This window comes from Poecilia reticulata, chromosome 7, assembly GCF_904066995.2.
Source record: "Poecilia reticulata chromosome 7, P_reticulata-male-v2, whole genome shotgun sequence".
NCBI classification, from domain to species: Eukaryota; Metazoa; Chordata; class Actinopteri; order Cyprinodontiformes; family Poeciliidae; genus Poecilia; species Poecilia reticulata.
This window is the reverse complement of record NC_088836.1, coordinates 27,417,021-27,433,323: the sequence shown is the minus strand read 5'-3', so window position 1 is coordinate 27,433,323 and position 16,303 is coordinate 27,417,021. Positions and strand designations below refer to the sequence as shown.

General features: G+C 36.9%; 1 protein-coding gene across 1 annotated transcript in view; it reads left to right on the top strand.

Annotated features, from left to right (window-relative positions):
• Window positions 1-16,303, top strand: part of LOC103467786 (inactive dipeptidyl peptidase 10) — a 54,070-nt gene that overhangs the window by 25,841 nt on the left and 11,926 nt on the right. Inside the window, exons 6-15 of the mRNA XM_017305915.2 lie at window positions 6,194-6,246; window positions 6,822-6,903; window positions 8,485-8,605; window positions 8,706-8,860; window positions 9,473-9,570; window positions 9,723-9,846; window positions 11,126-11,167; window positions 11,258-11,362; window positions 13,457-13,548; window positions 15,914-15,961. Of these exons, the coding sequence (XP_017161404.1) occupies window positions 6,194-6,246; window positions 6,822-6,903; window positions 8,485-8,605; window positions 8,706-8,860; window positions 9,473-9,570; window positions 9,723-9,846; window positions 11,126-11,167; window positions 11,258-11,362; window positions 13,457-13,548; window positions 15,914-15,961 (920 nt within the window). The remainder of the gene's footprint in view (window positions 1-6,193; window positions 6,247-6,821; window positions 6,904-8,484; window positions 8,606-8,705; window positions 8,861-9,472; window positions 9,571-9,722; window positions 9,847-11,125; window positions 11,168-11,257; window positions 11,363-13,456; window positions 13,549-15,913; window positions 15,962-16,303) is intronic.

The following is a 16,303-nucleotide window of genomic DNA, read 5'->3' as shown; positions in this document are numbered from 1 at the left end:
TTCCATACTAACTGAATTATTGAACGCTTATGCATACATTCAATCTGTTTTTCACAAATCTACGAAAGGAAACGGGCTCAGATCTTTGGGACTCTGCTTGGCTGATTTATAGCAAGTCATTACCATATTTCCTTTGATATCAGCAGGATTTTCTTTCCTTCTTCTTCTGCAAACTCAAGGATATAAGCACACTATATTATGAGCTTGGGTGCACATAACCTGGAAGCATTCTGTTTGCTCAGAAAATGGGCTATTTGCATTTTGTGTTTGTGAATCCTCCATTCCTCTCCCAGTCTGTCTCTAGCTGTCTTCTCATCTCTCCTCCTTCATTTTCTTCACTCTCGCTCACTTTTCTTTTTTTTTCTATCTCTGGGGGGGGATTTACGCTGACTGAAGCATTTTATGCCAAGCACCGTTTCTGGCATTCAGAAGAGGAGCGGCGGGCTTCTCGGAGCGGCAGAGGAAAAACAGATAACGGTGCATTCAGGGCGGCAGCGGGAGTACGATAAATGGGATACGGTCCGCTTGCCCTTAGACACGCTGCCCATTTACACTCAGTTGGGATGTTTATCAAAGACGGCCAGAGATGCAAGAAGGGGAAGAGGTGCGAGGAAGAGGGATGGACGTGTGAAGTTAAAACGCTTCACTGGATTTCGTAAAAGCTCAGGAAGGTTTGCAGGGGTGGCGCCTGCTGAGTTGAAAATAAATATATTTTGTTAAAATAAAAGAGAATGTGAAGAAACTAGTTAGGGATTTTGACACAAAGCAGCAAGACAAAGCAGATTACCTGCAGGGAAATGTCTCTCATCGAAGCCTGTTTGATTTAGGCCACTTTGTTTTCTGAGTTGGTGCTTGTGTGGGAGTAGAGGATATGGAAACAGGAGGGGGACGCTGCAGAAACCTCATGCCATGAGATGCATTTACATTTTGTCTCATTTGCAACCACAAACTTTGGTTTATTTTATTGCACTGTAAAAACACAAAATCTTTCGGTCCAGTTTCTACTGCAAATATCTTAAAATAAGAAAAAAATAACTTACAAATATATTTTCAGCAAGAAATAGGAGCTTGTTTTAAGTAAATAGTTTCTTAATCTTAACGAAAAAGTTCTAGTTAGAAGTGAAATAATCTGCCAGTGGAAGAAGACATTTTTTTCATGTTATAAGTTAAAATGTCTTGTTGTATAACAAGCACTTTTTCTTCAATATTAAGGAATTATTGAATCATCTTTCTGAAAAGTTAGTTTCAAATTAGTTTTGTCTTATTTCAAGTTTACCAAAATATTTGCACTAGAAACTATAGACCAAAAATACTTGGTGAGATTTTTTTGTTTTTGCATGGTAGGTTTTGAAGTAGTAAGCCAGAACATACAGTCTTAACACACAATTGCACTGCAAAAACTCAGAATTTTACCAAGAATGATTGTCTATTCTTTTTACATAGGATAAAACTAACTTGGTAACTTTTCAACAATATAAACAAGCTTGTTTTAATTCAATAAAGCAAAACGTACTAGTTCCACTGGGAGTTTCTTCCATCCAAAATAGGAAAAATGTCTTTTTACAAGTGAAAAAACAGTCAATGGAACTAGTATTTTTTTTTAAAAAAAATCTATATTAAAAAATGATTTACTTTAAACAAGCTCCTATATCTTGCTGAGAAGTTACTTGGAAGTTAGTTTTGTCTCATTTCAAGTCTACTAAGATATTTGCACTTGATACTGGACCAGAAATACTTGGTAAGATTTTGTGTTTTTGCGGTGTGGAAACATTTCTTATACATAATAAAATCTGAATGTGTTGTTTGCATTTTGCTAACCTGAGTGAATATTTTGTAGAAGCACCAGCTGGTCTCCTGAGGTTTGTCTCTCTGCTTATGTAGAAACAACATTTTCTGACGATTTTCCTTAACAGAGTAGCTCGATCTCAGACAGATTGGATGAATAACATTCATAAAAATCAATTTACAAAGATTCTCAGTTAAAGGGATTTCTGAAATTTCACTAGTTTGATATAAATCCTTCCATGTTTTGTATTTTTCTCCTTTTAAACATCAAACCCCAGGTTTTTAGTTTAGTTTTCTGTATTTTCATAAAGTCTGACCAGTCTCCTGTTCCCGGTCAAAGAAACACATGAGGTGTTGAGGACGATGAGCAGAGTTAGTTTCTGTCACAAATAGTGTATCTCATGCAGGCAGAAAGATTAATTTTGGTGGACAGCCATGTTTTGGTTTAGGTTTGTAGTTGTGCCATATAGTTACATTTACTTGAGTAACTTTTTGTAAAAATTTACTTTTACAAGTGTTTTTATCATGTTGTTCTTTTTACTTTCACTTGAGTAATTTTACCACAAAGTATTTCTGCTCTTACTTGAGCAACATTTCTGGATTCTCTACCCACTGAATGAAAAACAAGTTTTAACCAAAAATTCACCAGTTTTTGTAAAGTTTTATAAGTTTTTCACTGAAAGAAACTGATCTGGAAAAATTTTCCTTCGCCTGATCTTTTTTGTTACTTATATGAATTATCGTCATTTTGGTCCTTAAAATGCCAAAATTTCAACTTAACTATATATTTGTATGTAATTTCTAAATAATAAATTATTGATAACTTGGTCGGTTACTCAGTACTTGAGTAGACTTTTTATTACCAAATACTTTTTACTCTTACTCTTTTGTATTTGTTATTTATTTGAATTATTTTCATTTTGGTCCATAAAATACACCAAATTTCCACTTAACTTTACATTTTGGTCCAGCTGATGATGTAATTTTTAAATATTAAATAATTGATGTTTTGATGTTTTACCAAATACTTTTTGCTTTTGCTTGAGTAATTTCTTGGATGTCAACTTTTTACTTTTACTTCAGTAAAAATATGTTGAAGTAGTGATACTTTTACCATTTTTGGATTCTCTATACCCCGCCCATTTTCAGCATGTAGAACTGGAATTGGATGTGAGATGTTGAATTTTATAACCCAACTTCATCCTGGATTTGATGCTGTTTACTGATTAGATGACTTTTGAAGGCTGTTAGTAACACTGGATTTTGTTTAGGGGTAACAATTCAAGCTGAAGATGCATAAAGCTGATGTAGACGTTGCTAATATTTCAGCAAAACGTGGCATCGACTCAAAGGGCTAAATAGAAATGCAAAGCACACTCTGGGGATTTAAACTCATAATAATAATAATAATAATAATAATAATAATAATGCACCACTTTCTGTTTATCGATTATTTAAAATCCAGCAGATTAAAGTTTTTGGTTGTGACTTGACAAAATGTAGGAAAGATCCAGCAGTGTGAATACTTCTGCAAAGCCCTGCAGGTGTTTCTAAATGATAGGGAGACATTTTTTTAGTGAATGATATTTTTTAAGGATTTAATGCACCGAAACAGCCGAACCGCATCCTGCCAGGATTGTGCAGAAATAAAACACGATGGGAGTTTGTGTCTGCTCTCTGCAGCAATCAGTGACGGGTGCTGCTGTTGGATTAAAGGCTGCACTGCTTTAGGAAAACGCTTGTGAGGCAAGAACAATGTAGAGTAGAAAGGAAGCTATTATCTGCGTATTGTGAATTGTACAATAGCTCCAGAAATCTGTGCTTATTCAAAGCCTATTATGATCTCTCCTCATATCCTTCGTCACATTGTCCTGCGACGTCTTCAGAGTGTTTAATCTGTGCGTAGCCCCCCTCTCCTACGTTTTGGCAGCACCCTGGATGTGAGAAGTAAAGCGGGTGGCTGACGGGCACGGCGAAGTGGAGGATTTATGATTTGTTCCTGGCATTCACATTAGGATTCTCTTTGCCTCTCCAAGACAGATGCTCCCTTTCTGTTTATCACACATGCAGCCACAATAATGCAGCGACTGCCAGAGGCCTCCTGATGGTAAATTGGAAGCAGAATCTCAAGGTTTCTAAGCAAATGATAAACAGCTGATTGAACACAATGCTGATGGCACTTCTATGTGCCCTTTAATTTCCTGTCTCACTTTTCCTCTTTTTTTTTCTTCAAGTTTGACCAGATGATGCCGTTTTTCATCTTGCAAGAAAGCTTCCTTCCTCCCTATAGTAACTCCTGCCCTCCATCCTTTGACTTTTACCCCGCAATCAAACTTCAGTCTCATTTAGAGGCCGCCTCCGAATGGATTTCTTCTTTCTTTTATACCTCTGCGCCTTAGCCACCAAGGCCATGCATTTTCTAACAGACAAACAATGTTGTAGAAAATCCAATTTCACTGCTAAGTGCGCTGCATAGAGGATGTGACATTTAATTTCTGTTGGGGCTGGTTTTCCAAACAGCCGGGTCTCCCAGAGGCCAGCGAGCAACACCGCCGCCTCAACCCCTTTGACTGAAAAACGGAGGAAAATAGTGGAAATCAATGCATCCCCTCCAGTTGATTTGACGATCTTTAGATCAGCAGAGAAAAAAATAACAGATTCAAGTGCACAAATTCATTGATTCAGTCTCACAGTCGTCTCCTTCAGCATGTTAATTTAATAATTCGCAGGCACTGATGCTTGTGTCAGAGCTGCCAGCCACGATGCAATTCAACGAGAGGAATATTGGTCATAATGATGCTCTTTAATCAGGATGCCCTTTTATTTTTTATTCTCTTGTCATGCCTTTAATTTTTTATCTTTCAGTCCCAAGGGTGCAAATTTCTTCTATTCACTTGCAATCAGAGTAATTATGAAATGTGAATGTAACTTCTCTGAGCGTGTTCCTGGTGAGTTAGGCGTAAAGAAATGATTGTTTCAGTGACATTCAAATCTGGATTAAAACACCTGCTTCTGTTCTTACAAGGAGTTCTCCAAGTTATGTGCTTCTGATAAAGCAGCGATCAGTGTGCCAGAACAAATCATCTTCTTGGTTGATGGAGTTTATCAGATCTAATTTGATTTTTAAAATGCTGCCAACATTTCAAGCCAAGGTTAAATCCTTCAAAATGAAAGCCTTCCTGTTATCTGTTGTTCACTAACTTCACAAAACATCCCAGACAAGGTTACTGATAATTGATGTTTTCTGCTTCACACTTCAAAAATTCAGGTATGAAGCAATTCAGAGTAGAAAAGTATGAAATCAGAATACACCAAAGTCTGTCTCCATTGATTCCAGCCTGAATGAACAAATTCAGAGTAGCTAGTTTCACCCAGTGACAGAAAATCACTAACGTTGAGTCTTCTTTCCACAGTAACAACTTCCACACTGAAGAGTGTTGTGATTTGAGCAAATAAACAATATCAGTCACTCAGTGCATCTCTACTTTAGAGGGCATTTGGATTGTGAACCATTCAATGTTGGGAAAACCTACGCTAATTGGCTACTGTGTTAACAGCAGAGCTAATTTTTCACTTAGCTCTGTAGCGTTTTTAAGTTTCAAAATGTTTAAGCGGACTTATAGCTTCACCTAAATTAATTTTTCCACTTAAATTCTACAGCACTGATTTTTTTAGTTTAGTAAACTTTCAGTTGAATGAAGTTCAACATCTGTGTTGGAATTTTGATTATCGACTCTTCAGAATCCCTCAAACGGTTTGCTGTTTATATTTATGCTCTTATTTTGAAGTCTGTTTACATAATAGTTCTATTTCCACTCCTCACATTCTCCTTTTCTTTAAAAAAGAAACTTTGAGAACGTGACAAGGATACAAAAACAAATAAGCTACAGCCTAAAGAAAAATATCTAACATGTTCAGTCTTGACACATGGTGGGTGTAAACAAGGTTAAAATTAAGCCTTTAGCATTAGCTTCCACTAATTAGTATGTTGGTGTAGCACTTTAGCATTAGCTTCCACTAATTAGAATGTTGGTGTAGAGACTTGGCGTTACTGGGACTTGTATTTGATTAGCACTTTAGCATTAGCCTCCACTAATTACTATGTTGGTGTAGCGCTTTACCATTAGCAGGTTTTATATATTTGATTAGCACTATAGCATTAGCTTTCACTAATTACTATGTTTGATTAGCTCTTTAGCATTAGTGGAACTTATGTTTAGTGCTTTAGGGTTAGCACAACTAACATTTTAGTTAGCAGGTTAAAGCTAGCTTGCGTTGCAATAAATTTAGAAGATTGTCAGAATGCCAAACCCTTCATGTTGGTGTGCAGGACCATGTGATCTAAAATGTGAGTGTTTTCACCTGTGTGCGACACACCTCTGTGCATGACATCCTCTACCTCTTTCAGGTGTTTTCTCAGTCCTTCACAGCCTCCTATGCTATCTACAGTGTGGCTAATGGGTAGGTGGAACTGTGAATGCCAAAATGCATGGGATGCACGGGGCATGAGCATTAACAAAGCAAGCAGATCCGTAGTTTGATTTGAAAAAAAAATAAAAATGTCCCCCTCGAAGTGCGTCTCATCGAGTCATGCATTTGTCTGTTAGTGTGCTTTCCAGGTTCCATCAACAAACATATCGTACGGTTTGCGCAGTATTGTACCTTTGATGTCGCTGCCTGAGATTTGTTTTAAGCATTATGAGTGGAAGAACGTTTATGATGTGGCTTTGGGTGATGCCGCAAACTTCAGAGAGACGTTAAGGATTTTAAGAAGAAAAGTCAGTGCCTGAGTATGCCTTGGAAGATGTTTGCCAGCCTGAGAAGAATGTAAATATAAAAAAAAGAGAAATGCTCCCAGTCCTGCATGAGCCAACCCCACTCTGTTTCATTTTCCCTCTCTGCATCTCGCTCTTTTGTCCTGTCAGTACTGCTGCTTTCTCAAGGGCAGGGCATGGACGGAGTTTAGAGGGCTTCAAGCAGGACAGCTGTCCCTAAAGACAGTGGGTTATGTCAGGTTTCCTTTATGTGTGTTCCAGGGATCTGCTGGAGCTTAGCCCTCCCGAGAGGGAGACAACAGAGTTGCAGTATGCTTCTTGGGGACCCCAGGGTAATCAGCTGGTAAGCAAGACGCTTACTTATTCACCAGATAAGTGTGCTGCCGTCTCCATTAACTAAAACTGGCAATGTGATTAGGAGCTTGCCCCACCTAACTATCATATTGTCCTCTATTTGACACATTTTCATCATAACATCAGTGATACTTAGAGGAACTGGAGCTGCAGTCATTCATGTACCTCTGCTGTAAATTGCTTTTTGTAGCGATGTCAGTGTTCATCTGGACTGCATTAGCTGCCAAGTAAAGATGTATTGGCTCTGAGCTCTGTTTGTGCTGGCCAATGACTCATTCATACTTGGTAGGCATTCACCAGTCAAATCAGGCAGCCAGCTGCTAAGTCTGCAACCTTGCAGTCTTTGACAATAAATTGGCTACTTTCACACAGCAGGCAAATGTGACCCAAATCTGCTTTTTTTGCCCATATGTGACCCATATCTGTCTTTTTCACTGCAGTCTGAATGGATCAATTCCCTCAAAAAATCCAATCTGTGCCACTCCCACATGTGGAGCTAAATCGTATCCTATTGTTTTCAACGCATCAGCAGTCTGAATATCAATCAGCCTTTATTCAACTTTTACATCGATGTGAGACATGCTTCATAATTCTACACCAGAAGAAGCAATATGTGGTGAATTAAGACATAGACAATGGATGAAATTTATGATTATGTACTTGTGAATCTGTCAAAAGCTGTGTTTCCATTAAAATGTGCGCAAATCTTTCTCAGAAGTCTGATCTCAGAAGACTTTTTTCAACAAGTCTGATCATGTTGAAAAAACACAATTTTGCAATGCTTGCATTAACTAAGAATTTAAATTCGAATCACGTGAAAATAAGCTTGTTCACGCAATACAACATTAAAACTCATGGCAGCTTTGATGTAAATAGTAACATGAGATATATTCATAATTCAGCCTTGATGATGGCGCTCATCATTTATTCAGGCATTGGAAACAAGCTACGTGTGCAGCATTTTGGTGAAATTCTGCGGTTTTACAGAAGAGATTCAATACTTTCGAATGAAACATAATTTTTATGAACTGTGCGATGCTGTGAGAACTCTGTTGGATCCAGCTGCACAATGTCTTAAAAAAAATAAAAAATTAACCACCATCCTCCTAACACTTCCTGTCGTCGTCTTCGTCCTTTTCTCCGATAGCAGTAACATCCGGCTGTTGATCATGTGGCTCCTGTGATGCTAAAAAAAAAAGCCTCTAAAACGTTTTATCAAAAACAAAAAAATTCGAAATTGGCGTCTTTCCATTAAGCAAATTTATTTCCGTAATGTTATTTCTTTTAATTAGCTCCATTTGTTTTGCTGTGATCTTACGACGATACTCCCATTGCTGAATAAACTTTAAAAACGATCCATAAGCGGCTCTGTCCATTATTACTTCCGTAAACGGTGCCCTGCTGTGTGACGTCAACGTTCTTCTTCTGCGCATGCGGATCGCTTTGAAACGTAAACTTTTCAGGGTCGGATTTAATTAGCAGTTTGAACGACCAGGCAGAAAAAATATCATATTTCACTAAACAAACAAACAAAAATGAACGTAACATTTGTTTGTGCCCAATTCGCCAGGCCTTTGTGTTTGACGGAGACATCTACTACAAGCCCAGCGTGACGAGCGACTCGCTGCGTCTCACGTCCACTGACGAGGACCAGAAGGTGCTGAACGGACTCTCTGACTGGACTTACGAAGGTACGACGTCTCCAAATGTCGGCAACAACTGCTCTTTTACAATTACAAGTAAAACCACTTTACTTAAAGCTCTGCAAAACTTGCATTCCTCCAAATACAGAGGAGGTGCTTCTGACATACGCTGCCCACTGGTGGTCTATGGACGGTGCCCGGCTTGCATATCTCCGCATCAACAACTCCGTGACACCTGTGATGGAAATACCTCACTTCCTGGGAGGCCTCTACCCTTCCAATATGATTTTTCCGTACCCAAAGGTAAATACTGTGTTGAAATGAGTCGCAGCAGCAGCTCCTTGGGGATACGCTGAGACTGTAACATTGCTTTTAGCACAATGCTAACGTCAGCGTTAGGATAACGCCGCTATTTTACCAGCTGAAGTAAAGTACTCCTTCCTCCTGAGTTTTTTCAGATTTTGTCATGTCAAAAGCCACAAATTTCAATTTATGTTGTATTGCGAAAATGTGAACTGAAAGGAAAATTATCTATTGATTTAAAAGATATTTACAAATAAAAATCTAAAAAAAAAAAATCTTATGTTGAAAACGTGAACACTTTTAGGTGTTCAATCTATGATTTTCCTGCAGAATAATAATAAATAAAAATTTACTACTTTATTTGCTTGATTTAAGCACTTTTTAAATTATTTTCTAAAGGTTTTGCCACTGAGCCTCACATCTGCTTAAAAATATAAAAACAGTGGCATGGGTTGAGAACTGTGGATAAAACGGAGAGAGTGAGGCCCACTAGTTTGGCAGTACTTCACTTATTTAAAGCAAAAAAAAAAAAAAGAATCAATAATGATCAATTAACAGTTATGGACTCATATGTTATCCATTTGGGGTTTTATTTATTACATGTGCTTGTAGGCTGGTTCCAGTATCCCAACAGTCAGCCTGTTTGTAGTGAACCTTTACGGTCCAGCTCACACTCTGGAGATGCTGCCTCCCGACTCCCTCAGGTCCAGGTACATCTCTGTGAATTTAAAATAAAGCTCTATGAATTCAGACAGCACCTGTCAGAGATGATTACGCTGTCCAGAAACCGCTCCCAGTCACTGCTTCTCTTTATCATTTTTTTTTCTTCCTCCGGGTATCATTTTCTGCATCACCTCTTCAGGGACAACTACATCTCCATGGTGAGCTGGATCAGCAGCACCCGGCTCGCGGTTCGCTGGCTGAACCGTGCCCAGAACCAATCAGTGCTCTGCGTGTGCGAGGCCACCACGGGGGCATGCTCAGAGGTGAGCAGCCGTCGCTTTCTCTGCATTGGTAGTCTGAAGGGTTTTCTGCTGCAATATAGCGATTTAATAGAATTTTGCTTCATTTACACAGTTTGGGGAGTTGAGATTGATTTCCTGAACCCCTCAGATTTGTTCTGCCTGGATTAATATTTGAAGTCGCTTGCTGCATGAGAAGAATTTTCAGTGATTTGCTGAACTCCACGGCTTTCGTATTGAAGAAATTCATGCAGTTTTATGATATAAAGCTGGTTTTAATAATCTTTGACAGTGATGTATAATTAAAAAGAATTTTATTAAACTTTCTTTTAAAAGTTACTTTAGAGATATCATCCACTGGTGGTTTTTTTTGTTTTTTTCACCAACAAAAGTTACTCTGACAATAAAAACACAGCTGGGTAATAAAGTATGGATTTTTACTGCAGGAGTTTATAAAATGCAAAACTTTTGAAGAGTGTACAAAAGAAAGAACAAAGAATAATACTGTGTGTGGTTTTGGGTCGATGACATCACAAGAGGTACCAGAATTAACTCAGAATGTAGTTTTGTGAGTAGATTTCTTGTGATAAACCACAAAAGTTTCTCAAATGATCATCATGACAAATTAATACAAGACAAATAATCTTCCTTCTTCCAGTGCTAACTACAGAAATACACCGACTCTGTCAGAAACAACCAGTCAGAGCCAGGGGGAGGGGTTTTCCGCTGTCAATCACTTCACCACAACATAACCTGTCACAAATGCTAAAGCTAGTTGGCATTGCCAAACTTTTTCTGGAATGGTAATTTGTTTCTTCACCATTAGCACTATCAGCAGCGTGTACACGAGTATGATTGACAGCGCTAAGATCTTCCTCCTGGCTCTGATTGATTGTTTTTGACCCAATTAAGATTCTGCAGCAAGACTTGAAAATCGGTGCCACATCCAATCTCTGCTGTGGTCCTATTGTTAGTTAGAGTGTTATTCTTGCACTCATCTTGAATTATTGTGGTGTTTTTAGATGTTAGAAGAGTAAATTACCTTTAAAGAAGGATTTTTGTTTAAAACATGCCTTATGTCATGTCATCAGAGGCATTTGCAAGAAAAACGTTTTTATTGATTGACCAAAATGTATAAAAACACCGTAGAACTGAATATGGCCTGTTGTTCTATACATAACAAACTATATTTAAACTGAGTTTGATTTATTTACAAGATTATCCTAACTAGCAACTTAAATTTTTTTGGGAAAATGTTTACAAATAAATGACAAAAATGCTTCTTTTCATCTGAAATCCATAGAAACATAAAATGGCCATGGACATGATGCAGAACCAGCGACAGGTGAGTACTTCTAGAAAATCTTCCTCCTTTGTTTTTATTACTCCTTAATTACTTCTGGGTTTCCTTTAACCTTTCACCTTCTGTCATCAGGACTTGCCTTTGTTTACGTCAGACGGCTCAATGTTTTATGCAATACTTCCTGCAAAGCAAGGCGCCCGTGGAGAGTTTCACCACATTGCTGGTCTGACAGTTCAGGTCAGCAATATTCCATCCTTCATTATTATACTGTGTCTGATTTTTAAATTAGATTTTTAAATTTACATCAATTAGATTATTGAATTTACATCAGTAAAGCTTTCTTTTCTTTTCTTTTATTCTCTTGGATGAAATTTATTCAGTCCTGAAGTATTTGCTTTGTTTTTAGTATTTATGTTCGTAGATGTGTTGAAAAAGTGTGAAAGCATACAGTATAAAATGGAATGTGTATGATTTATTTCCTTATGTAATTTACTTAAAAAATTAAATCTGATTCCTAAATGGTAAAGAAAAAACTATTTTCCTTGTTTTTGTACTTTCTAGAATTTCTCCGAGGTTTTTAAAAGCCGTATATGTGCTAATCTTAGTTTGGGGCTTTTAAAAAGTCTTAAAAATCCATCCAATTTAATTTATTTGATCAAATTGCTTTGGGTGTTTATTTTTCCATGATTTGTGACTAAACAAATATAATGTAGGAAAGCTATAAGCTTTATGGGAATACATTTAAACTTGGCTGCATTCCTGCATTCCTGATTAGGTATTCTGCGTCTGAAACTGGCTTATTGTGCATTCTGGAAAATAAAATTAAACTGCTTTTGTTACGTTATGCTCTCATTAATCACAAGAGAGTGTAAATATAAGCAGTGCTTTCCTGTTTACTGCAGGAAAGCACTGAAGATTAGGTGTAAAAAGTCAGATACTGGAGCTGAAAATCATGATTAGACAAAAATTATTTAACTTCTTTAAGTTACCCAGTTAAATATGTTGTTACATTAATAATTTATTAAGTTATTTGTTATTTATTTAGCTCTTTAACTTATAAAGTCTTTAGGTTTTGCATACTGAGACATGTGATGCTACCTTGAACAGGTTAGGATAGGTCTGTGGTCCACATAAAAACATGTTCATCTTTTCTGCACAAAATCATTATTAGACAATCAGATTTTATTCTGCTTAGTTTTGAACTCCTTTCAGAATGAGCTGTTTCATGGCCTCTTATCTCTTTAAATCAAAGTAAGCTGCTGCTGGCCATGCCCCCAACTCAACATTTACATTGGCATACATGAAAATGGCTGCTAACACATGCGCAATTATACAACCGAACATCTTGGAAAAGCTTTAGTAGAGCCTCATGCAGAAGCAGCAAGTGGATAAATCGACAACAAACCACTTGTCTTTTCCAGCAGCCATTGTACAGCACATACGGTGGCTGACCAAATGTGCTGGTTGCTAGGTAACCAGCAGGGCTTTGCCGGAGTTGCTGATGATTTGTGATGTTACATTTTGAAGGTTTTTGAAACGGCTCATTTTCCTGACACCAAAAACATTAACTTATTGCGATAAGATGGCTGGGTCATTTTTTAAGCACTTGGGCTGTTTTTTTAGAAGCAATAGAGACTCAAATGGAAGCAAAAAAGTTTCAAAATGTGAATTTTAGTTCCTCTTTAATGTTATTTATATATGTAGCTCTGGAAAAACTAAGAGCCCACAGCTCTGAACCCCACTGAAAACCTCATTGTTCTTCCTCCAAGTATTGATTCTGAACTCTTCCTCAGTTAAAACATTAGTATTGCTGTTTCTAAATGAATATGAACTTGTTGTCTTTGCATTATTTGAGATCTGAAAGCACTGCATCATTTTCGTTATTTTGACCTTTTCTCATTTTCTGCAAATAAATACAAAATATTTGCTTGTAACATGTTGTCAGTAGTTCATAGAATAAAATAACAATGTTCATTTTACTCAAACATAAACCTATAAAAAGTAAAATCAGAGAAACTGGATATTTTAAGTGGTGTCTTAATTTTTTCCAGAGCTGCACATATATAGACTTATAAGTTCTTTTTTGTCAACAAGTTTCTCCCATTTCTGCAGAGGTCCACATCCACTGTGATTTCTGCCCTCATAATAAAAATACCCAACAGGATCCTCTCTAAAGCCACCGGTGTTTTGATTGAATCTCACATTTTCGACCTATGCCGCTCCTCCTGCCATGCTCTGACAGAACCTTGCTGTATAGCTGTTCCTATTTTTATTCTGTGTATGTGAATACTCCTGCTTTGCTGTTCATCTCTGTGTGTCTGTGTAATGCAGCCTGCCATCCCCTCTGTCCCCCCGCGCTTCTTGACATCGGGAAGCTGGGATGTCACCTTGCTCTGCGCCTTAGACGAGAAGGCTGGAAAGATGTATGTGGGAGCCACACTGAGTGGGAAATCTTTCTGTGAACACAAAAGTTACAGTCACTGAAACAATCGTATCTTGCTTTAAATAGAGAATTTAATCTAAATGCTTCAACTAGTGGAGTAGAAACTGACTGAGTTGGACTTCTAAATTGATATAAGTAGTTAGAAATGATTAAATAAGATGAACTAGGGATGCAAGTTATCGATTTATAAGTTAATCTAATATTGATCGATCTTATGGCTCAACTAACGATTAATCAATAAGCAGCCATTTTGTTAAAAACCAGAGTTTTTTGCTTGTATCAAGAGGGCCAACTGTCTTTTCATAACATGAAGGGCTACATTTCATACAAATTTAGAAAAAGAATCCGATCAGATAATTTAAGAACATATTTTGTTAAATACTGACTGAATAAACATAAAATTGTGGTTTTCTGACATTATTAAACTTATGGAACCTTAAAATTACACATCAGTGACGACTTTTTTGTTTTTTTCCTCCTCGTATTTTCATTATTTTGTGTTATTGGATTTTTTTTTCTGCGTTATGCCCTCTGCTTTTCTGTCATCAAATCCTCTCCTTCATAGCCAATCAGTAATTGTTGGTTTAAACATTGAAGCTGTTCCCCCATGCGGCTTGGCTCAATGAACGCTATTAAGTTGTTATATTAATGAGTTCTACAGAGATTAGATTCCAGAACCGAACCACATCAAGTCCGTTTTTCATCCCACACCTACGATGGATCTCTGTAGACAGAAAAGAAAGGGAAAAAAAACAACTGAATTTTTTAGATGAATTTCAGAAAATATTTTTGAATTTAATCTGAAATTTCCACCGATTTTTCCTTCAGATTGGCTAGAAGAAAAGGAAAAAAAATTTTGATTGAAATTTGGTTTACTAGAAAATCTCAGAAATTTTCTAGTAAAAATATGGAAATTTCACAAGTCAAAAATTTCAAAAAGTTAAAAGCTTTTGACTTTTCGAACTCGGACATTTCTTTGTTTTTCACTAGAAAATCTCTTAAGATTAATTTCAAAATTTTTCTTGAGTATTTTTTTTTTATTTCTGACATTTTTGACAGTAATTTACTCCTGTTTTGTTTTATTTCGCTGTCCAAACAGGACTGTTTTACTTTCCCAATCTGGTATAGCGCTGTCATCTTTAATACTATATCTGGTTCCGCTTATGACCTGTGGCGCCCTCTGCTGGATGGCGGCCAAACTACAACACAAAACTGAAAGGCAGACGTTATTAGTTCATCAAATGTAACTTATTTTAATCAAGAGATCATTTTAAATTGCTTAACGTATTGCTTCTCTAATCTGAGCATGTAGTATTGATCTGGGCTGAGAAACTAAAGGAACTCTGTGATTTAGACTGAAGTAGTAAAACCACTGAAAGAAAAGAGGACAAAGGATTACTTGGGGATTACACGAGGCGAGAAGATTATTGCTTAAACCTGCCTTTATCCTGCTGGGGGCATAAATCCCAGATGGACCGGGCTCTGTTAAAGTAGCAGTCTCTCGTCAGCAGCTCGGCTCTCATGCTGTCGCTGCTTGTTGCCTCTAAACATCTCATTACTCTTCATACACTCACACAGACGTGGGAAGTCGACTCCACTCTGTTGCTCGTCGGAGAAAACGCCGTGGTGTAGAGCTGGTTTTATTAGATGGCTGAAGTATGTAAATGAGGGCCAATAGATTGTGATCATGAATAATTTATATGCAGATTGAAGGAGGAAGCCGGAACACCTGAATGTTTGACATTAAAACCTTGGCGAAAAGTTTTAGCCGTGACATAAGTAAAAAGTTTTGCAGCTTTTTTAAACGTTTAGTCTTGCAAAAGTATTCATGTCCTTTCTGTAGCTATATAATTTATTGGGATTAGAAGTTGATTGATAGACAATAAAGCAGTGTTTGAGTTTGGAGTGATGAAAATTAAAACTGAATCTGTTGGGATTAACGAAATAAAAACTAAATATTTTTATTCATAGCTTAACTTGGCTGTTTAAACAGATTTTAAATTATATGTATGAACCGATGTTTAATTTGTCCGTTTTAATTAAATCAGATTCATTTCTCTTTTATCCGTTTTTATTTATTCGACCAGACTGACTGGTCTGGTTGAAATAAATAAAATAACCAGAGCCATGCTTCTCTATTTACATTAACTTTATGAAAAGTTTTAAAGAGGCTGTGCTTACCTGGAAATACTCCAACCTAAGACTGAATCGTTCCTAAAACAAAATGTTGATAAAAACATCTTAAAGAAATGAAGATTTAGCATTTGCTACATTCTAAAAGAGCTTTATAATTATGTGGAAAATATGTGATTTTTGCTTGATTTTTAAATCTATCTCCTTTTCAGCTACTTTCTGAGCACAGAAGAATCGAGAGAGAGCAGACACCTTTACAGGTAAATCCCTTCTGAATAGTCACAATTTCTGTAATTATAAATCAAACAGTTGGAGACGGGTTGTATTTTCATTATGCATAATTCAGTTTTGCATGACGGACATCCAGGTTGATATGTTTTGAAAACTGAATTTCTTCTTCCTTCCTGTAAAAATTGTACAGTTTGAATCAAATATGTCATATATTTGACATATAAGTAATCAGAAAAATAACAGCGATCGTGCAATGTTTTGTTTTCAATTTGTCAGTTTCCACAATAAGTATGTAATCTGTGTAAGCTCCAACATTTTCAAGAATTTCTGTGAGAATTAGTTCCTACGGTAAAAAAGTATTTACCCCCTTT